General features: G+C 43.6%; 1 protein-coding gene across 1 annotated transcript in view; it reads left to right on the top strand.

Annotated features, from left to right (window-relative positions):
* Positions 1 to 23,862, top strand: part of TPK1 (thiamin pyrophosphokinase 1) — a 201,320-nt gene that overhangs the window by 105,042 nt on the left and 72,416 nt on the right. The window contains exon 7 of the mRNA XM_090286846.1: positions 4,682 to 4,828. Coding sequence (XP_090142972.1) covers positions 4,682 to 4,828 — 147 coding nt within the window. The remainder of the gene's footprint in view (positions 1 to 4,681; positions 4,829 to 23,862) is intronic.

Raw genomic sequence — 23,862 nt, 5'->3', positions numbered from 1 at the left:
TCATGGACTAATATGGTTTTAGAATCAGTGTTTTCAGAAATCTCTTTACTTTCAGTGTATAGCTCAAGTTTATGGACTCACCCTAGCATTGTTAATGTGGGACATATTTCCATTTCAGAAGAATTCTCTTCATGTTAGAAAGTGGAGTTAGTGGAGTACTCCTTGCCTGTTGAAGTGTTTGCCAGCAGAGGTCTCCAGCTTGCCCTCCCCTTGGGGACAGTGCCTACAAGTGTAGTAACAGGACGCAGCAGGGAGGCCCAGCTCCCCGTCGTCTGCCCTTCGCCTTCATGGAGAGAAAGGAGCGGTGCTCTGACCTCTGAACTCCTGAGGTGGACACAGCGCGCCCCGTGTGCGCACTGAGGCCCTGCTGTTCCCAGGCAGGTCGGGTGGGAGTCCGGTGCCGACCCCCAGAGGCGGACTTCCTTCCCTTAGATGCGCCGCGGAAGCCTCTGGGGGGCTCCTCCCAATGCGTTTGACACTTGTGGGTTGCGCCTCTTCTGCTAAGTCATTGTGCTGTGACTTGCAGACGAAGTCTGCAGCCCCAGGTGGCCCTGGTCCAATAGCCGAGGCACATTACAGGCGACTGTCATGGTTTCAGACTGTAAATGCTGTAGCGTGCCTCTTCCGAGGACGTTCAGCTTCTCGTGATAGGTTGTTCATAGAGCCCTCCTCTATTTCATGCTTTAATCTTCATTTCAGAACACAGAATAGAGTAATTCTAAAAAAATGAAGCTGCAGCTTGTATTGATGAAGCCTTCTGTTACTTCTCTGTTCATGCTGTGGAGCAGATGCTGAGCAAACCAAGTGTCAGACGAGGAAGCAAGGGGAAGGAAAAGGCGCCCTGGGCCCTGCGCGCACTAGCAGGCCGTTTCCTAGATCCTTTAGGAGTTGCCTTCAAAAGAGGAAGTCACATCTCTGTTTTTCCTTCTCAGAGACTAGCAGTCTTCTTTGGAGAGCCCTGCAGCCGGAGAACAGAGAGGGCCAGTGCTTTCCAGTGACTCGGGACCCCTGGCTAGGAATACAAAGGGCCTCCTGCCTTGGAGGCCAGGTGCCCCCTCCATCCCCCATTCCCACTGGCGCAGGAGCTTCCCGAGCCCCGGGGCGAGGTGGAGGTTAACCGCCTACCAGCAACTCACTTGCCGGATAAAATGTCTTATTAATGCAGAGAATTTCAGCAACCGTTGGGGCGGAGCTGCTCTGCAGGAGAATACTGACCTTATGTGAAAAGGACTTTTCATTTTGAATTACTGCATTGCGAAGATACCGAAATTGCAGCTGGAGGAGGAAAGTGTACCTTGAGGACTTCTGTAAGAATAATACCCATAAAATCGAACAAGCTGAAAATGCTTAGTAGATTATAAAATTTCTTTTCATTTTGAGTATCCCTTAGCAAGGCATATTACATATATTAGTACCTGCGTCTGTAATCATGATTATCCACACTGCTCATAACACCTGTGTTTTAAAGAAATGATCTGCTTATAGTTTAAGTCATGACTGAAGAGCTGAAATTATGTTACTGTTTATCATGAGAACGTGCCTATCAGATCAATGTATTTTCAGTGGCATTTAATTAAGTATTCATGAGAAGAAAAGTCTATACATAGAAATACATTGTGTGTGTGTGTGAGGTGTCTCAGAAAGCTCCTCTGAAATCAGAAAAGATGGAACCCTGTAGTATTCATTTTCCATCCTTTTCCTGTCTTAATAGCCAGATGTGGAAGATGTCTTTCCGCTTCCAGGCCCCTCTTTTCCTGGTGGAAGGTCAACGTAGCATTCCAAGGTCAAGGTGCTGGTCCAGAGCCGAAGGCAGCGGATTGAAGTGCAGATCCACAGAGTGAGAATCAGAGGGTGCCAGCCTCTCTCTTGGATGTGCTGTGTGCCTTCCCCTCTCCATGTCTGCGTGACACGTGAATGTGATTCCCAGTCTGGACAGATGGATCAAGATATTTCAAAATACATTAGAAATGAGACTCTCTGGATTCAAAATAGACAGATTACATTTTAATTCTGTTTCCTCATCCATTTCTGTTAGAGATTTTAGATGCCTATAAAATTGACCCTAAAGATTCTGATATTTTTAAAGCATCCATATAAATAAAGGATATTATTTTATAAAGAGGAAATTATTTTTGAACATGTATTTTACCACAGACTGCACTCAGTTTACTATGATGCTCATGAATATGGAATACATTTGCTTGTAATTTTGAAGGGAACCTGACTGAGGATGACGAGGTGATCAGCTATTTTATACACATGTATTAGCTGAAGAAAACTTACTACATGGCAAAAATGAGCTTTAAGTAATTAATGTCACTGCAGTAACAGTTTTTAACATCCTCATTTGGCATTATAAAATGGCCCAGTGCATAACTAGAAACCAGAGTGTTAATGACCAAGTGCAAAATTTGCAAGCAAAATGTTCTGTATTCTCCCAGAAGGTGGAAAGAGGGTAATTAACATAAACTATTTATATTGCTCCAGATTGCACTACAGCAAGTCTGAAAGCCGCCTATTATAAACTGGTCTATAAACAGTGAAGAAAGTTTTATACCACTAAAATCTGGGCATATAATGCCCTCAACAAGCCACAGAGAACTGAATCTAATCCATCCACACATGGAAACTGAGAGTTTCATCTATCACTTTGGACAAAAATACGCAGCAAAGATTTATTTTATGACTGAAGCAAAGCAAGAAATATTGTTGGGTTGAAATGAATCATGATGATGCAAGACAGGGTGATTGCTATTAAAAAATGATCACATGTGCGGAAATACCGATCTTCTGGAATAGGGCATCTCTTACCAAAGTCAATCTGTTTGCAAAAAGATTTGGAAAATCACTGGTTTCTTTCCCACTTGCTCAGTGGTGGGAATGGCTAAGAAAGAAGCTACATCCGTGTTCCGGTTTCTCATAACCCAGTTTCAACAGAACGGGAAGCATATTGGTTAGTGCTGTAAACATTCCTAACATTCTAATTATTCAGCTTGAGTAGGGTATCCCGTATGTGAAAGGATTTTTAGCCAGACTTAAAAATACCTGTGGGTTTTTGTTTCTTGTTTTTGTTTTTAGTAGGATGGTCAAAGAATGCAGATAGGAATTTTTTCACATATCTACCAAGCAGTCATGTAGCTTCTGTGGACAACATTTATATAAAACGAATTGTAATATTTTTTCAAACTCCGCTTCTTAATAGCCAATTGTTTCTGAATATGATATAAATCATACTTAGATTTTTCATTTTGCAATAAATACCAGCTGTGTTAAAGATGCTTTGCTAGGTATCTGGGGTGTCCTAAACCACGAGTAATACATCTTTCCATTTTTTATGAACCCCATAATTCGAAAGGAATTCCTTTGAATTTCTTTTTCGTAGAAATATCTTTATATTCTGACAGTGTGAGAGGTTTGGAGACCATAATCACCTGCAGTAGATTTATGATATTCATGTGATTTACTTAATACAGACTGTGATTTTATATAATTTTACTTATAAATATATTCTGATTTTTCTCTTTAAATAATTTAATTGTCATCAGAGACAATAGAGTAAAACTATGTACCGAAAGGAAACCATGAGGGTGTTTTATTTATTCTGTGCGACTCTCCCTGGAACTCACTTCCTGATACAGAGAAATGTAAACACGTGCAAATATGCTCTTGCCACCACTTGCTGTATTTACATGGGAAGGAAAAATAACACATTTCCACGTTTTTATATCCATCACTCTGTTGTTTTGTTTCTGTGGATAAAAATACCCCACCCCAGGGACCCCATTGGCATGGCTTGAGAACCTGTAGTCCAATCAATCAAAGAAATACTAGTAGTCAGGATGGCTCTGTAAGGGAAGACAGCACTGTTCCTACAATCAGGCCTGAGATGTTTAACAAAAAAAAAAAAAAAAAAAAAAAATCAAAGACTTGCCCAGGGTAAGGAAATCACAGAAGCATTTCATTATCCTGGGAGAGAACTCAGCCATTCTCCTGTGCTCTGCCAGGGGCCAGGGTGGTGACATTGAACCTGAGGGTCACCAAGGAAAAACGGTCACAGTGTTAGAAAACCTGTTCTAAGTGCTTTATGCTTATTAGCTCACCTGACGACCTCATTTAATCCCATGGCCGCTCTGTTGGTTCACTATTACCCAGTGTTTACCTGTGGACATAAAAATGAGGCACGGAGCTCAGGCGACTTGCTAGGCTCAGCGGAGAGACAGTACAGGTCCTGAAGGGACTTGGGTTGTAGTCGGGTGACAAACCTGTAAAACGGGCTCGATGTCATGTGCCGGGTGCTGAGAAAGGAGGGCCCGCTGGTGCGCTGTGGGAGCGCACAGGAGAGGCACCCGCTGCGAGGTCAGGGGAAACTCCAAATGGGAGAAGCACAAAATAGTGTTAAAGGAGGGGCTGGCAGTTCGCCAGGTAAATAGGCAGGTGGGGAAAATGTAACATGTCTACTTTATAAAGAGTTGGTCTGGAAACCCGACAGCCACTTACCAATAATGTAGCCTTGAACAAGCAACTTAATTCCTTCATCTGAACAACAGAAATGATATCTACCATTTATCTGTGGCTTATCCAATAAAAATGTAGCATGAAACGCTCTATTTAGGTGTTTGACGCAGTGGAGTTGTTTAGACCCTTTAAATATGTGACTCCTGCTTGTACTTTCCCTGCTTAGGTAGACGTGATTGTGACCTTGGGCGGACTGGCTGGGCGTTTTGACCAGATCATGGCATCTGTGAGCACCTTGTTCCAGGCGACCCGCATCACGCCTTTGCCCGTGATCATCCTCCAAGAGGAGTCTCTCATCTACCTGCTCCAACCAGTAAGTGAAGAATAAACACAATGTCACTACTTGGCCGCCACTAAACGCCTAACGTTTGAGTAGAGACTCGGAGGAAACATCCTCCTGTTGGTGTCTTTCAGCTGCTAGTGAAGTTGACCATGTTTGTGTGCTTGCTACCTGCATCTTTGCCTCTGCTCACTGGACAGGAAAAGGTAGAGGAGAAGCCTCAAAGTTGTCGTTTTATTGTACCTATAAAAAAAAAGGCTGTAACTCCTCATTAAATTGACTAAGAATTACACTTTAGCGGGTTTGCATTTTGAGCAGCGGAATATGAGAAAAATCTCAGTAGAGGAAGTAGAAAGCCTGGCAAATATTTTAAATGGAATTCTCATATATTTTTGGTGTCATCATTATAATTGGAAACCGGGTCTGATTTTTTAAGCACTTAAAAGAAAATCTGTAACTTTCACTGTTCTTAGGTTGCCTGCTTATTAATCTCACTGCCTCTGAACAAATTTCTAATGACTACATCATTTCCAATGATAAACATTATGGAAATTTTCTCTTCATGTAGTGCTTAGAACAGACTTCCTATTAAATGAACTTTTATAAGGTTGATTGGTGTATTTCAGTTTGAAAAATAATAACTTGGTAACATTTTTTTAAAGACAGTGGACAGTTTTTTTCTTTTTGCGTCTCATGGCGATGTACTGCCCACCGTCTTGCTTCTCCTCCACCTGCAGTCATTACCTAAAATCTGTTATTTGATTAATGTAGTGGGTATAATGTATGCTCACCGTTCTTCAGCCACAGTTGCATTTTTTCTGGTTCTTTGCACTGCCTGGCACTGTTGCTTTCTGGACTAGTTTCTTTGAGGTGTGGAAGATGTACTGTCTGTTTATGTAGCCAGCACATGGTTACAGTGTGTCTGCTCCCTACCCGGTGCACTGCTAGGCGGTTGAGGATTAAATAAATATAGTGACGTAGCATCTTTGCCCTGCAGTACGTGTTCAGTGGAGCAGACATTTGTGAAACATAAATATAAAGCAAGGTTCCAACACTGCCGCATACAGATGTTGAAAGATGATATAATCTGGTCGTGGGTGTGGTAAGGCACTCACCTTTGGTTCGCTCGGTTTGCTGAACAAGCGTTTATTGAGCACTTACTATATGCCAGGCACCTCTTCCAGGATATAGCAACCAGCGGGACAGATAGAGCCGCTTGACTTTGTGGAGCATACGTTCTGTTGAGCTCACACTGTGGTGAATCTTCAAGGATGAGTAAATATTTGCTCTGGGAGATGATGACAAAGTAACTCAAGCCAGAGGGGCCACCAAAGGAAGAGAGAGGTGCAGGCGCAGGACTCGATGGAGGACCTACAGCAGAGTGGAAAAATGCGGGAGGATAAGGCTAGAGAACTGTTCTGCACGCTGATTGCGGAGAGCCTTGAATTCTGCACAGTGAAGTGTGAGCTGTTTGCCATAAGTTATGGGAAGCCATTCAGAGACCTCATTTAGCCGTGCGGCTTGCTCAGACATACCTCTCAGATTTCTAGTGATTTGTTAAATACCTATCATTGCCCTACAACTTCTGAAGTTTGAAATATTCTACCATTGTGATGCGTTGAGCTTTCTCCACGGTATTATATTAGCGGATGATATGACGCTAACGTAGGCCACTGTGACTTGTCTCTGTGACTACATCACTGGGTAGCTCCCGGTGCACTACAATGACTTTAAAAAATAAAATTGGAAGATACAGTGATAGAAAAATCCACATCTCAAAAACGGCCTCAATGCTTTAAGGTCTTGTCAGTGTGTTTGGTGTTTGTATCTCCACTATGACGTGAATAATTGTGGACTTGCTGCAGCGTCTGCAGCCTGGGAGACCCAAGGCTCAGCTATTATGTTTTCCAGGGTTGTCGCTGCCCTCTTCTTCTCCCTTCTTCTGCAGCTCCAGTTAAATGAATATAAGATCCTCTCCTTTGTATTTTCTGTGTCCTGAGGTTCCTGGCTGCATCCCGAAATTCCCCATCACCGTTATTTTCCATTTCAGTGTTGTCCGTTCTGCTGCTAAACCATCTGCTGAGTTTTTAATTCCTTCTATGACTCTTCTTTCTTATATGCTCACCCTTTACCCACATCTTCAAGGCTCTTTGCGAAAAGATAACGGCCCTCCTTATTTTACCGTTCAGAATAACCCTCACATCTGCTGTCACTGTAAGTCGGTTTCTATGTTCCCTCCCGCTTCTGTATTTTGTAACCTCGATTCCTTCTGTGGTTTGTGACTATTGGCCATGGTTTCATATTTCTGGGGACTTTACCTGGAGGAATTATTTGAAGGGTGAGTTATAAGTGAGTCCAAGGATAATTTAGAGTAGCTGCCTAGCCCAGCTTATTTGTAGGCATTAATAACCAAGACATCTTGTCTGAGGCTTTCGGGACCATTCGGTGGTGTGAGCTCTGGAAGTAATGCCGCCGGGAGTTTGAAGACTGGCTGCAAAGGCTCAGGGGAGACGTGGCCCTGCCGCTCAGCCCTGCGGTGAGTGCCGAGGGTCAGCCGGGCCGAGCCCCGGGCAATCTGGCTGGAGCGCCGTTCATGCTCGCTGCACCCCGGGGGTCCTGCTCACAGGGAGCAGTTGCCTCGTGCCCCGCCCCCACGGGCAGGCCGTGAGCTCTGCGGCCTCGTGACTCTTCATGCTTGGAGGCCTTCGAAACTGAAGCTCAAGTTCATCTGATCGGGTCAACCCCAAAAGCATAAAACACGAAAGTTCAACTTGGCGTTCTTTTTCAGTGAAAACTGAGTTTTCACTTGTGAGGATGCTTTTAAACAAAGTGGACATTTGATGCATTTTGAAAGAATCCTGTTAATTTTTTTCTAGCCTTTTAAAAATTCTTTTCCGTGGGTCGGATTACTGATCTCCCTTTCTGCCCTATGTTGTGGTGTGTGTAATTAACCTGCAAAATCTCAGAGCCTTAACCAAGGTTAGTATCACTTTTTCCCTCATCCCTAGAAGATCTGGCGTGGTCTGGGCAGCATCCTCCATGTGGAGTTAAGCCGACCGGGACACGGTGCGCAACAGGAGAAAAAGATGCTAGACAGAGGCACTGCCTGTGTTCACGGCCCCACCGGGCTGTGTCCTGTGTCACCTCCGGTGGGAACACAGTTGCACTGTCCCAGCTCGGCTGCAGGGCGGTTTAGGACAGGAAGGCCACGGCCCGGAAGAGGCCACGCTGTGGGGCCACAGAACACTGTTTCTCCTGAACAGCCCGATGCGGAAGCGTGGGAAGAAAGTCTGGATCATAGCCTCCATCATTTCTAGGAACGCAATTTCTGCATTTATAGACTTGAGTTAGTTCTCTGGTGATTTTGATTTTGTGTCACTGAAACAATTAGAACATTACCTTCTCCTAAGAAAGTAACTGTTACCCAGCGTGGGGTGAAAAGTCCTGCAGGAGCACAGGCCCTGTCATGTAGAGGAGCGGTGGTGGGAGGCCCGGACCGCCACCTTCCACAGACACATCCTAGGTCCCTGCTTTTCAGTCACTGTCACTGAGAGGGCAGGAAGGCGATTACTAGCACAAATGCAAGAGGCCAGTGCTTGTGTCTGAGGGTTTGTGATATGAACCAGTCGCATACAGTCCACCATATTTTAAGCAGCTTTCATCTCTGCAGTATTGTTTTTGCTTATTCATTTAAGAGCAAGAAAGAGGGGGGAACATCAATTTGCTATCCCATTCACGTATGCATTCATTGGTTTGCTCTTCCGTGTGCCCTGACCAACAATCACACCTGCTATTTGGTGTAAGGGGACGATGCTTTAACCAACTCAGCTACCGGGCCAGGGCACGACAATATTACTTTTAAGCAAGATAAATCTAGTATACACCTAAGGGTATATCCTACCTTGTTGCCGTACCCCTAAACTAACCCAAAATGTCTCTCAGTATCCCTCAACTCTTAACAAAATCTCCGCACCACCAGTATCTTTATTACTTAAGTTAATGAAATGAGATTATCATTGAGTTTTGCTAAAATACTTCCGAAGTGGGAAAATTCAATATAAATGTTAATTATTTACGAGTATTATTTTTAAGGACAGTGACTTCCAGAGTTGGTTCTGTAATTATAAGTTGTCTGACATTGAAGATAACAGCAGGAGGAATGATGGGACAGTGTCTGGGAACTGTTTGGCCAAGAAGCGCTTTCCTGCTCTGTCTGCTGGGGCGGCTGGGGACCGTGGGGCTAAAATGTGCTGCTCTTGATCTTTCTAAAAACCCCTCCCTTCGGATCAGCTTTGTGTCTACGCGTGAGTCTCTCCTGAGAATGTGTGTATGACTGAGAAATCGCCCTCCAGCCATCAGAGTTACCGTTGTAGCCACTTGGGACCGGCCTGCATGCCTAGGAGTGGTTCACTTAACGTTGTTCTGCGTGTTCCATCTTGAAGTCTTCCATCTCCACGCTCTTTTCAGTCCCCTTCCTGTGGTTTATTTTTATGAATTACAAATTGGAATTTTGAACAAGGAGACAGTAATGTAGTTTGAGGTCTGTATGAATATAGTACAGTGTTTGGAAATGTTTAGCTGATTGGCTTTTGGTATATAATGCCTTTTACATTGTGTTTTGGTGTATTTCATCGCTATGGATCAAATGTCATTATGAGTGAAAACCTCAGCAGGGAGCATTGACTGTGAAGGAATGTTTCATCTGCCACTTAAAAATAGAAAATTAAAAATAGAATGCATTATAGATCCTCCCTTAAAAGTAAGCATTGCTCTTTTACTTCAAAAACGTGTTCTTAAAAAGACATCATGGCCGAGTTCCATGAGCAGGAGAGTGGAGATTGGTGGGAGACGCTGTAGACCCCACGCCCCGATGGCCGCTGCTCCCCAGGCCGGGTCCCCGTGAGGGTGGCCAGGCGCTCAGGGCCACGCTCCTCCCGCTCCCCGTGCGGCGTGGGCGGGCTCCGGGCATCACGTACGTACCGGCTCATTTTCTGGCTTGTGCTTCCACAGAAACGTACCTTCCGTTCACTGAGCATAGATTCTCTTTCATCTGCCTGCTTTGTGGCACTGGGTAATGCAAGCTAATAGGATTTATGACCAAGAAATGAGATGTCCGGGAGTTAATGAGCCGCGCCTCTTCCATTATCCTGAACCTTGTCCCGTGATTGCCGTTGGGGATCTCAGGGGCTGACGTAGGAGAGCGTGTCACAGAGCAGACTTCTGTCCGTTTCTGTCTCACGCCAACAGACTTTAAACACGTTGGGAATTTTTCTTCCTCGCGATCTTAATCATGCTTGTTCTTTTTCCTCTCGTGAGATCAGTGAATTACTCTATAGATTCTCGATACTTTACACAATGCACATTTAAAATAATGACTGTGAATGATAGAACTGTCTGATAGAAGAAGCTGAATATTCATGATACACGTTTGACCTGGGTGACAGTTTCTGCTGAGAACTGAAGGTTGGGGTCTGTCCACCTCGTGTAGACAGGTCAGCACAGTCTCGGCAGCGATGACACCAGGCAGAATGGACGGATGGGCAGCCGATTTGGGATAGAAGCAGATTAATCTGGCTTTGGAACTGAGCAGAGCCGCCTAAGATAAACATATACATAAAGAGATCCCGGCCTGCTGGTATACCTTAAGATCATTATTTTATATACACAGTAAAATAGGAAACGTGCAAGTGGACCCCTACAACGCTAGAAGAAGATACATGTAAGATGGCTGGTATGAATCATACACAATACACTGGTGAAGTACTTTTCAACCTATTTTAAATCCATAACATCTTCCAAAGCACGCAGAAGGCTCCCTCGGCCCGCCCCCAGCTCCACAGTGCCAACGGGCCTCCTGCTCTTTCCCGTGAGCACCCTTGGTCTGGGCAGAAGGCGTGCGTGAGCCCTTGAGTCCGAACTTCAAGTCCCCTTCTTTCTGTTCTGGTGTCTTCTCAATGTCACGCGGGCAGGGGACACTGATCCAACTGCGTTGTCCAGACTGATCACAGCTACCCTTCTCCCTGCACACTTGATACCACTCTTCTCTGCCAAAAATATTTTTAAGTCACTCTCTTCCTTTAAATCCTTTCTCAAAAATGTCTGTCTTCTACACAGAATTTCCAAATAAACCTCTCTAAACTTCCCTTATCGGCATTATTTTCTCCCCTTTTAAAAACCTGTGGGCCTTAGTCTATCTGTAAAACGAAATGTATTAAGATACACTTTTCTCCTTTTCTAAACCTTAAAAAGATACAAATGCATATTTTTTATAAAAGGCGAAATAACAGTTGTCCTAATTAGTTCATCCGATGCTACCCAAATCCATGCAAGTAGGAAGTTGTAGATGCTCTCATGGATTACTTCCGTTTTCGAAAGTGTTCATTATTGCCGCTTCTTGTAAAATACAGGGAGGGGCCTGGCACCCCAGGTTGGAAGCCAGAGGCTGCGACTTCGTCCCCAACTTCCCAGTTGGCAGGCGCTGTCGTCATAGTTTGCTGGAAGCTCATTAGGGGGAACCAGAGCCTCTTTGAGTGGCCGGTCCTGTGTTAGTATCTCGAGCAAATGAAAGAGGGTGGCCGTGGCAGGGTGGCAGGTTTCAAAGCAGCCTGCCTCCGAGGGCGTTTCAAGGGGAAAGCAGTGAAATGACAGCTCCGATACCTGCCGCTCACCCACGCAGCATACGCATTTTTTGACCTTAAAGAAACCTTTCACTCAGGGAGCTTTCTAGAAAGATGCCCATCAGCAGAAGCCTGTGGTGCTTGTTCCCTGATTCCAAAGTGGCAAGGGAGGAAATACCAAATTCAGTCCACCTAGAAACTGTCTAAAAACTTACCTGAACATCAGCTTTCATGTGCAACCATGAGTGACCGAGAACTGGTCTTAGAGACGGGAAGCAGTCCGTAAGCGGGCTGTGTGCAGGTGCAGCCCTGGACAAGGCCACATCAGCGTTGCTCTGCGCTCTGTCATTGTCTTTATCATGCAATGCTGGCTGAAGTCAGGGGACACCGGGGTCCGGCGTCGGCTTCCCTGCCTCCCGACCCCTGTGCAGGGACACAGGCTCCCTGTCATGAATGCTTAGCTCAGTTGAGCGTTGCTTCAGCATCTTTTTTTGATTGAAAACAAAGGTTGCCGACACTGTATCAATGAGCTGTGACGTGTTTGCGTGTTGGCAGTGGGGAGATCAAGTGAGGCTCTGGGAGGAAGACCCCTCAAGGCAAGCTTGGGTGTCGAGAGCGTCATGCAGCTCCGCTGGGTTGCGTTCCACCTCATCCAGTTAGGGCTTCTCCTCCTCTAGCTGGGAGCTGTTTGTTTGTTTGTTCCCAGGAGATCAGAACTGAAAAGGAAGAAAAAGAGATAAAATTTATACAAGTAAAGGTAACCTAGGAGGGCTGAAATTTGAGGGCACTTACTCAAACTATACATCCACCCTGGATATTTGCAAGGTTTCCCAAGGGATGGCATAAACTGCCTCACCCTCAGACACACACACAGACACACACATGCGTAACACATGTAATCTACATACGTGTGCATACTCACACCCACCTATCATGAATCTCACCTCTTCTAAGCCAGTCTTACTGACAGGAAGGAAAGTAAGTATTCTATCTCAGGTTTTTGGGTGAGGATATGTTTTTGTTCTTGTTTTTATTTTAAGTTATATTTTATTGTTTATGCGATTACAGTTGTCCCAGTTTTCCCCCTTTGCCCCCCCACCCAGCACCCCCACTCCCTCAAGCAGTCCCCACACCATTGTTCATGTCCATGGGTCATGCATGTAAGTTCTTCGGCTATTCCATGTCCTGTACTGCACTTTACATCCCCTTCGCTGTTCTGTAACTACCTATTTGTACTTCTTAATCCCCTCCCCTCTTATATAAGAAAAAAAGAAGATAAAAACTACGAACAATAAAATGGCAATAAATACATATCTATCAACAATTGAATCTTAAAAACAAACTAAACAACAAGAAGAACAGAGACAGAATCATGGATACAGAGAGTATTTCGATGCTTTCCAGATGGGAGGGGGCGTGGCAGATGGGTGAAGACGATATGTTTTTGAAAACTACTGTCCTGTGTAGTTGTCTTTTAAGAGCCCCACTTAGTCCTTCATAATGTTGACGTGATAAGAATTAAGAATTTGACTTAATGCATATGGAAGAGTTTAACGATGGAATTTATAAAAATACACCAGAGCCAGGAACAGAGCTAACGAAGCAGAATATAATCCAAGATGACCCGTACACAGAGAGAGACAGAGAGAGTGATACTGATTAAAGGTGTTGCCAGTCTTAGCACTGTCTTCTGAAGAAGACTGAGATCGTGCTGATATGATGCCCAGTAGATAGGATAACCCAAATGTCAAAGATACTGAATATTAATATACAGCTGAGATCTCTTGAGAGCCCTGAATGAATTATAAAATAGCCTCTGTACCTCAACGGCTAGGAAATTACCCAAAATCACAATGTCAGAGTTCTACAGCACTTACTTTGAGTTTATGAAGTACCTCATCATTGCCTCCCCCAGTTCTCAGCGGCCCCGTTAAGCCAGCAGTAAGTTACCTCGTTCCTGTTTCGCAGATGAGGAAACTACATGTAGGACAGCTTTGCAGGTGTGTGCTGAATCCACGACAGTCTACGGTTTTCCCGGCCCTAGTCCCGTACCCTCGGCTTTATAGCTGTCGCTTAGAATCCACACTTCCTCTCTAAATGCCACTCCATCTCGTGGGGGCTTGCAAACAGTGAGGAGACGTGATTAGTTGCAAGTATCTTCTCTGCGCGAAATGTGGTTCACCCAGGAATATGCACTGAAATCACCTGCGTAGCTTTTTTTTCCTCTCTGTCCAACTTTTTTATTACAAAAAGTGTCATGCATGTGGAGAATTTGGAAGAAGGTATAATGAAGAACACATTCCAACCATTTTTAATTTTTTAACATTTTATCATACAAGTTCTATCAATCTAGGTATACAAGTGGGGGGGGGGGCAAAAAAGGGAATTACTTTCTGGAGGGCAGGCCCTTGCAGTGCAGGCTTCCTCCGCTAGGTGAGTGTGCTAGGAACCCATCTGTGTCAGCCTACCAGCTGGCGTTGTTGTGAGAGGCTGCGTCTGGCTTCAGAGATTTTTTTTTGTTTTGAAGACTCAACACATTTGCCCATTTCATGATGGGTCATTTACGAGTCCGCCTGCCCACTCCGCACTGAGTGTTCAGCAGTTTTTGACCAAAAACGGCATGACCCCCCTACGCCACCCTCCTCATTCACCTGATCTCATCCGGAGTGACTTTTTTAATTTTTCCTGGATGAAAAAAGTCCTCAAAGGGAAAGGTTTTGCCAGTGTGGAAGAGGTGAAACAAAAAAATGGCAGAAACACTAAAAGACATCAAAACCGATGAGTTCAAAACTGTTCTGAGCAGTGGAAAAATAGCCTTGCTAGGTGTGTTGCATCAAATGGAGAGGACTTTGAAGGTGACTGAAGTTTAAACATGTAAGAATAAATACACAATTTTTTCATAAATAAATTCTTGTTTTTTTTTTTTAGTCCCCCCTCATAGATGTGTTTTGGGGGGCTGGTAATCATTTAACATAAAATTCAGGTATCACACCTCATTATCCTAAATACTTCAACATGAGAAATGTGTTCAGAAAGAGAGATCCAGGTAATAGGTGGGCTTATTGCCACTGCGGTGGCTTTATTTCTAGACATTTTCAGTGGACTGAGAAACAAAAAGGTAAAGCTGTGTGTGTCTGTGTGTGTGTGTGTGTGTAAATCACGAGTTCATATTGATATTTCGAATTCAGTTTTAATACAGTTTTAAAACTGTTACTTTGTATTTTTTTATTTTTTACCCTCCCCCCCACAAATCCTGGTTTGAAATAACTTGTTTCGTTCCATAATATATAGTAACTAGTTTCAAAATTATAATACCCCTATTAGTACAAATAGGAAAACTACCGAATGAAATTTAAAATGTTTCGCAAGTCACTGTCTTTAAATTATATCCCAACCAGAGTATTATATCTAAAATCTGTCAATTGAAATATTAACTTTTGTTCTTTCTGCTGTTATGCTACTAGTTTAAAAATTAAGTTCATTTTTTTTGCAGTTTATTTAAAATGAAAAGACTTTATTTTTTAATTATCATTTTGAAATATTTTACAATAATCCCACAGTTCAGTAGGCAAAGCTTGATAAAAAGATAGAAAAGACCTCGGAAGAGGTCTGGCCTTCATGCCTGCCCCCCTCACCAGCATCTTCCAGGTCCTTGCAAAATTAAAAGTAAACCAACAAATATGTTCATAGTTTCTTATTTTCCTTTTTAAAAAATATGAATTTAGTGTTCTGTGTACAATACATCTGTCTCTACTGCTCACTTAGTAATATATTTTGGAGACCACCCTCTGTTCCATGACAGAGGTCCTCCTCGTGTCTAAATGGCTGCCATGCACAGTCCCCGGTGGCAGTGCCCAATGTGCCACCATTTACCCTTGCGCGCCTTTCTTGAAAGAACATACTGCAAATTCAGTCTAGGTGGTTTCTTCGAGTGGTGGCCATGCACACTGTGACAATGGTCCTCGGGTGATTCTCTGTGAGTTCTCGTCAGAGACGTATTTTACTCTCAAAACCCCTTAGGAGATGGGGGCAGTATGACCCAGTTTTGAAAATGAGTGAACTGAGTCTTAAAAGGATGAACTGACTTGTCAGGGTTATTCCACCAGTTAGCAGTAAGGCCACATTCCACATCCACGGCAGACTTACCCGTTAGCTCCCTCCTCTGCATTATTCTATTTCCAGTTGCATGATCCATGTGGTTGGCATGATGCCTTTCAGTGTAGAGCAACAATTTTAAACGGGAAACTCGTTGCAGAAGCATAGACAATAAATACCACATGGTTCTTCCATAACAGAGAAGTAGGGCTTCACTGCACTAGGGCTTTCACATGCACCTTAGCGTGAAGGTAAGTTTTTAAATAGAAATAAGTGACTGAGCATAATCAGTTTCGTTATCAAGGAGGATGGATATTCTGTTATTTTTGAGGTAAGTAATGATAATGAACCGGAGTCTGTCCTCTTTGGAAAAAGCCACGTTGATAGAGGAGCCTCAAAATTGATTGATTGAGTACATGTTGGCCTTTCCAATTGTCTGGTAATAGGAAGCCCATTTCTCTCCCATCCTGAAGCCCTCGAGGTAAAAGACAGAGCATGAAACGGGTCTTTTTCATCAGGCAAGTTTGATGTACGGACCTCTCAAGGGACAGTGAAGGAGGATTTGTTTTCTCCTGGGTGCAACTAGCCTATTAAGAAGTGGGCACCTCTTGAAGTTTTGATAATAGTAGCCGAAAAGCTATGAACAGAGCTTAATATTTCTTTCTGAGCATGTTTCACACTCTGAAGTATTTCCGGGAGCAGAGCAAGCCTTACGAAAAATAAAACATCTTGAACACTTTTTAAATATATTCAACTAGCATATCATTAAGGACTTATTTATATCAGGCTATGCTGGAAGCTGAGAGAAGCAGCGCATAACAGACTGTAGGAAGGGCTCCTGAAGGGGGCCATGTGTGACCGGGGTCTCAGAGACACTAGCCGAGGAGCAGCGGGTATAAGACCAAAGGGGTCCGAAGGCCCCTAGAGAGGGCGTGAGCAAAGGTGTGCAGTGACAGACTGCCCAGTTTATTGGGGAGAACTGGAGAAAGCCCTGTGTTTCTGGGAGAGGAAAAAAAAGGATATGGCGAGAGGTGAAGGAACGCAGGCAGAGAAGAAGTTCAAGGTCATCATGTGAAGGCATTGGGATTTCCATCCTTTAGACTTAGAGAAATGATTTGTAACTTTGCAGGGTCATGAGCCTGTTTGGGACTCTGAAGAAAACCATGAACTTTCTCCCCAAAATTATGTATATCTATCTATAAACACTAAATTTTAAAAATATAATGTAAGAGTTTATTGAAGCCCCGAGGCATTGATGGTTCCGTTTGTCTTTAAGTCAGGACTGCAGTGGTGTGACATTGTCAACTGCAATGAAAAGTCTTTGGCTGTGTTTTGCATTTTTGCCAGTGTTTCGTCTGGACAGAGCCAGAGAAGCGTCGTTACTTCCCAGGGCTGCTCCTCCGTAGCTGTACACAGCACTAGTAAGAGTCCCTGCTCTCCCTCGATGTGAGCGGTCTGAGAGGCGAGAGACAATATCCCAGAGTGATTTTAATTTGCATTTTCCTTATCCATGAGATTGGGCGTTTTTTTGTATCTTTAACAGCTAGTCACACTCTTTCCTCTGGGCATGATGGAAACTGGGAGAAGAACAGGGTGCGCGGGGGTTGGGGGGGACTCGGGAGCTTCACCTGCCTGTCAAGGGAGGGGTGCCGACTGACCCTTCAGCTGGGACTCTTGAGTAGGAAGTTGGGTTTGTGGAATGAACATGCGATTTTGTTAGTGCTGATATTTTAAATTTTGTTTTTCCTTAAAGATTTTCTATTTTTATTTTTTAAATCTTGGGTCTTGTTCAGTTACTGAGGAATTTTTTTCTTAAAAAATTGTATTTGAAGGGACTTTGAATTGTGTTGTTGTGAGTTTTTCGTCACTTACAAAATTTCAATCATAATTTCGTGTTTTTGAATCCCAGATACTTAATGAGTATAGTTACCTAAGGAAAGGGGACAGTTCTGAGACTATTCGTCCTCTGCCGCTAACTTCTCTGGCTTGTCCAAAGGGTTCTCCAGGTATATTTAGTAGAACTTCTACTATTCACCATATAAATAATAACATTTCTTCATTTCATGTTTAGATTATAAGTAATAACTCAAGGTGACTCATTAGAATTATTATAAAAATAGTTCTGATGCAAGTCTATAATATGTTAATAGGATTCACTTATCAAGTATTGAGTATTATAGTTTCAGAATCATCTTTTTTGAGAGGAAAATGCCTGCATGTATGTAAATGTGCATCTTTTAAACACAGAAACACTTTTTACTTTAAGATTATTATTTTTAAAAGCAAAACCTTAATTATTGGATGCTTTTTAAAAGTAAAAGCAAGACACTTTATACATTTATTTCATGTCAGGTTTGTAATGTCAGAAATTTATCTTGTGTAATCTCCGTGCTTGTAGATAACAGAAAAATATTTGAGTCAAACAATAATACTAATGTATGGGTTGGCCAAAAAATTCGTTTAATTTTTCCCACATGATGGCTCTAATAGTGCTTATAATAGTGCTTAGTTGGTTGGAATTTCATTTGAAACAATTTTTTTAGATTGTATTGTGACCGCTGTCATATCAGTGCGCATTTTTAAAAAACGATATTGGTGAATTATTTTTGTGCAGCCATTTTAATATTAAAGATGGAAGAAGATATGCAGTATTTTCAGCGTATTATGCTTTATTATTTCCAGAAAGGTAAAAACGCAACTGAAATGCAAAAAAAAAAAAAAAAAAAAAAAGATTTGTGCAGTGTATGAAGGAGGTGCTGTGACTGATCAAACATGTCAGAAATGGTTTGCGAAGTTTCTTGGTACTATTGACATTTTGGCCAAATAATTCTTTGCTGTGGGGCTGTCTTATGCATTGGAAGATGCTTAGCAGCACCCTGGCCTCTGCCCACAAGAAGCCAATAGTGGGAGATGGATGATATACTCAAAATGTCCAAATCAGTGAAGTTATTGGTGAAAATGAAAAATGTATCTGTTATTTTACAGAAAAAACATAACGGACTTTTTGGCCAACCAACCAAATACTTTTTCTATTCAATTTTTTAAAAAGTTCAAAAAAGTCATTAATTCTAGATTCCTCCCAGACTATGATTTTTACAAAATTTATTTATTTTTAATTTTCATTAAATGAATTATTTCTATTACACACAATTGTATGTCCCTCTTTCATTTGTCTTTTTATGAACCATCGTGATTCATTATCACGTATACATGTATTTTAAGTAAAACAAAGCCTTTTGGTTGTAAACAATACTGAAATTCTAATTAGGGTATTCAGTCATTAACCTCAAATCCATGGTTTTATATCTTAAAATACATTCATAGTTTGACTTTTATTATTTAGGAAGAAAGTGTATTATCTTAGCTATTTGAGTTTATGGAGGTGACATTTCTTCCAACAGGGGCTGTAACCATCCTTGAGAAGCCAAACAAAGACAGTCCTTTTTATTTTAATGTACAGAGGAGGGAAAAAAGCCTCTTAGCACTGTGCTGAGCGCTCATAAAACTGACCGGTGGTACTTCCACGCCTCATCCATCAGCCTTACATTTTAGAGGGAGAAAAGTCTCATGATCCAGGCCGTATGCATTTAAGTTCTAAATGCACGGAAGACTTGTCATAATCCAGACCCAAGGTCCCACACGGCAAGTCCCGACGCATCTTAACGTGAGCAGCTCCTCCCTGCACAGCTGGAGTCCTGAGTGCCCGGTGTGTGAGCTCTGCACCCCGTTCTGCCCCGGTTTCCACCCATCGCTCCTGACTGTGTGGTGTTCTTAGCTTTTGCGTCTTCCCTTATTTTAAAACCAGGTGCATCTAGAAGTTTCCGATTGGGTAAGAATGATGTGTCAGGCCTGCTGCTCTTGCGTTAACAATTTAATCACAGTGGTCAAGAGAGGAGCACTTTGTCATACGCAGATCGGCCTAGAGAATGAGATTTCTGTGAAGTCATAAATCATTGTATTTACCTTAATTTTGCATTCTTTCTACACCGTCCCGTGCCAGCCCTTTACCACACTACACTGGCTTCTCATATAACAGAAGTACTCCAATTTTTCAAATTTATTCTATTTGAGTATACAAGGTTAGATTAGAGAAAGGACTGGGAATATTTTTTTATTTACTCTTTAGTATCCGAGAATGGCAGTTAAAATTTACTATGTACATTTAAAAGTATATAGATTATACATAGCATTATTTCACTTGCAAAAGTACGTTATTTATGTTAACAATATTTAGATACTGCCCTCATTTGAGAAAGTAGTATCTATCCTTCTAAAAGGCGTTCTTTTTTGTAAGTTACTTAAAGAATTGAATGAGGTCGTTTATTAATACTCAAAGCTAATAAGGCATCATTCTTAAGCACTCAGAGGAGGGACATAAATAGAAACAATCTTAATGGGAAAAACTGCCTGATTTTAAAAGCTCTCCTTTTCTGCTTCCAAATGTCGAGTTGTCTCCCGAGGAAAAGAGAGGAAGTTGGGTAAGAGGGTGTCTGTGGAATGAACCCTAACGTGTTTCCGTTGGGTACAGTGGCAGCCCAGCCCCTGTTACTCCAGCGTCCAATGTTTCTAAAAATTGAACAGTTAATTTTTAAGTGAGTAATACTTTTTTTTAATCATTGAGCATTTAAATTTACCACAGAATTACCTTTTTCCAGTAACTTTTCCCACCAGCCGTGGGATCCAACTTGTGAGCAGAGATGAGGGCTCAGATTTTAATGGCTGCATGGAGAATAGCTCCAAAGAGCAGCACCGTGTGTGGTGAAATTTACGGAGGCCGCTAGAACGTCAAATAAGGCAGTAAGATCATGCCATCTTTACGACAAAGAATCATTTGGTCTTACTGGTTTTTCTTTCAAGGGACAGGCTGTAGACCCACTGGGGTGGCCTGCGTCTGACGGGGAGAGGGACGTCACCGCGTGCAGCCTGGCCTCAGAGTGGAGAGTGAGGCTGGGTGGGGCCCTGCAGACGGAGGCAAAGGTGACGGTCACGGGGCTCGTGTAGAAGCCCGCATGGAACTCATACGCTGCCCTCTGCCTCTGTCTTCTCCACGGCTCATCTGACGGAATTAGGGAATAATTGAAGATGAGCGACAGAGGGCCCGTCCCCCTGAAAGTCCATCGCTCAGCCATTTTTTTATTTGCCAGGCCAAAATAATGATAACGAAATAGCGGAGATGTGTTCATCGGGAGCTGTGTGCCAGGCAGTGTTCCACGTGCCTTCTGTGTATCATTTAACTGTCGCCACGGCTCCGTGATGTTACCTGGCTCCCCGGTTTTACAAACGGGGGAACTGAGATGTACGGAGATTAACGGGCCAGAAGCACGCGGCCGGGGAGTGGCCGAGCCTCACTTGATCCCGGGTGTCAGACCCCGGGGGCTGCACTGCGTCTCACCGCAGTGTCGCCGGCACATCGATCCGCGCCAGCGCAAGTGCAGCCGCTGAGATCGAACGCCGGTGTGTCCGGGAAAGCCCTCTGCATGGCCCTTGATAGCATCCCATGTCCTCAAATGAGGGCAGTATCTAAATATTGTTAACATAAATAACGTACTTCTGCAAGTGAAAGAATGGTGTGGTAAACAAGTAAATGGAAAAGCAACATCAAATTATTTTCACAGGTAAGTAAAGAGATGACTCATGGACTGACAACGACGGCTGCAGGTGGAAGAGCCTGAAATTTCACCTGTTTCTCACACGGGGTGATTTCAGGCCCTTCACCGTGTGCCTCCACGTGTCTCAGAGGAGATGCCCACCTGCCATGACCACTGTGACGTTACATGCCAGATATTTAAGAAAAACTGTTACTAATGATCAGAATCAAGGTTACTCATGACCTGCTTCTTAATGTCCCCTACAATAAAGAATTACTGATACCTTATTTTTAAATCCTGGCTGGTTTGGCTCAGTGGATTGAGCGTTGGCCTGCGAGCTAAGTGTCGCTGGTTCGATCTTCCAGTCAGGGCACATCAGAGAAGAAAAACTCTGACTCCAAAAAACCTCCGCTGCCTTGTGGCATACCTCTTCAGGGGAAAGGCTAAGGGAGTAAACCCCGACAGAAAATCCGGAGCCGGAGTCCCTAAGGCGGTTTGACGTTGTAGTCAACACCGGCAACTCCTGCGGCGCACCTGAAGCCAAGCTGTATTGACTCGTCTTTCCCTTGGACCCTTCAGCTGCGAAGAGAGGGGGGGTCTGCTGCATGGGCAACAGCAGACCCTCCATATCACCCTGCCCAGGCTCTGTAGCTTCAGCTTCACTGGAGAGGACACTCCAGCGTCATCGCAAGATGTCGATTCAACACGGGAGGAGACAGATACCGTGTCACTCCCGAGTCGGACTGCACAGCCATTCTCAGCGGTGCAGATAGACTCTTAAGAAGCTACACCGTCGTCTCTCGAGACGGACGGCTGCCGACGACGACGACGATTTTTAAATATTCAAAATATTTTGTCCTGCCGTTTATTCATTAAACATCTCTCTTTAATATTTGCAGTTTTTTCCCTAAGTAGCTAGTTGCATGTGCATACATGCATCTATTTCACTTGCCATGATATCATTGGCTGGTATTACATTGTGCCAAAATAGCTCACACTTTGCACATTTGAACTTTGGAACCAAAAGGGTCATGATAGGATTAACTGTGATGAGCAGGTACTAAGTCTGTGATAATATTTCATTTGGATTCGGAGAAAGGAAGAAGAGAAGAAAGTAAAATTCCAGTGACCTTCAAGAACACAATCCCTGTGTTTTATCGCCCCAAAGACTGCTTCCTTACAGACAACTTCGCAAATTAAACCCGCAAAACACCCTTGGCGCACTGGCTGTCCCGGGTGCCAGCCTTCAACAATGAAAATGTGGCGCTTTCCATGGACAGGTCGAGAGGGAAGAAGTGCCATCGGTTATTTGGGATCTGATTGATGCCTTTAGAGAGTGGCTGCTCCTCTCTGTGATTTCAGGGCAGCTGGGGATCAGGGAGCAATTTTCAGAGGATTGAAAGCCGGTGCAGGGTTATGAATAAGCTCTAGAAGCTTCGACCTTCCCTGTCAGATGCTAAGGCCATAAATACGTTGGTAATTCTGCTCGGTTGTGATTACCTCTTCTTTTCGGTCATTGTGGGGTTCCCAGGACGCCATAAATTGGTACCAGCAACACTACAACAATATTTTTTATTCTATAAAGAGAATGAGAAGAGTGGCAGGTATGAGGTAGAGAACACAGGAAGCAGCCCGTCGGTGCTCCTGAATCGTTCTGGAGTTTTGGAAACTTCGGAGTATCCAAATGAAACTTAAAATAACTGTTTGGTCACATTGTGTCCTCTATTTAAGTGATATTAAATAAGTGACTTTGGGAGTAGGAAGTGAGATAGTTAATGTACACACATTAGTGCCTGCCCCCCCCCCCCAGGAAGAATTCTTCATGAAATACAGCTCACTCTTGCTTAGATGTCAACTTTTCACATAATTGCATACCGCATGGCAGGTTTGCGTACATGCGCTGTCGTTAAGCATAAAGCGTTCGGTTTTAATGGTTGTGTTCTCTGTCTTTATGTTTTATTGATCTTTTTTCCGTTACCACTTAGTCCCCTGACCCCCCGCCCCCCAGCACAGTCACCACACTGCTACCCGCGTCCTGAGTCCTTTCTCCTTTCTGCTCAGTCCCTCCCCACGTCCCCCGTAGCTGCCATCTGCTCTCCATCTACGAACCGGTCTCTGTTTCACGTGTGAGTTCAGCTTGTTCATTAGATGCCACATGTGAGTGAGGTCATATGGTATTTGTCCGTTAAGAAGAAACGTAATGATTCTTGGGGAACCTTTTCCTCCAACTCCATGCTCACCTTTCCCCAGTTGAAAGCTAAGGAAAGAAGAAACATGAGGAGAAAATCAGTTCCTAGAACACACAGGGCAGGGGGGAACGAGAAGCTGGCCGTTTTTCTCTAGAAACAAACAAAATACAACGTTTGTTCCTTGCACTTTTTAACAGGATCCAATCCCTTTTTTTGAGCAAATGTAAACTGTTCCGTGTATCCCCGCTCTGTTGTATAGACATTTGAAGACACAGAAAGAACACAGGAGATGAGAAGGGAAACACCAGTGGGAAAGGAAGATAAGGCACCGCGGACAAACGCGTCTGGAACGGGAACGCGGGAGGTCGGGAGGGTGTGAGTTATCCGTCGCTGCGTAACAAACTACCCCCAAACGTTCTGGCTTAAAATGACAAGCAACAGCCCTGGCCAGGTGGCTCGGTTGGTTGCAGCGTTGTCCCATAAACCAAAATGTGGTGTGTTCAATTCCTGGTCCGGACACACACCTAGGCTGCAGGTTCGATCCCCGGACAGGGTGCACGCAGGAGGCAACCACTCGG

This window comes from Furipterus horrens, unplaced genomic scaffold (assembly GCF_987537825.1).
Source record: "Furipterus horrens unplaced genomic scaffold, mFurHor1.1.pri manual_scaffold_9, whole genome shotgun sequence".
In the NCBI taxonomy this organism is placed as follows: domain Eukaryota; kingdom Metazoa; phylum Chordata; class Mammalia; order Chiroptera; family Furipteridae; genus Furipterus; species Furipterus horrens.
The sequence above is the reverse complement of the archived record's forward strand: the minus strand, read 5'-3'. Positions and strand labels throughout refer to the sequence as shown.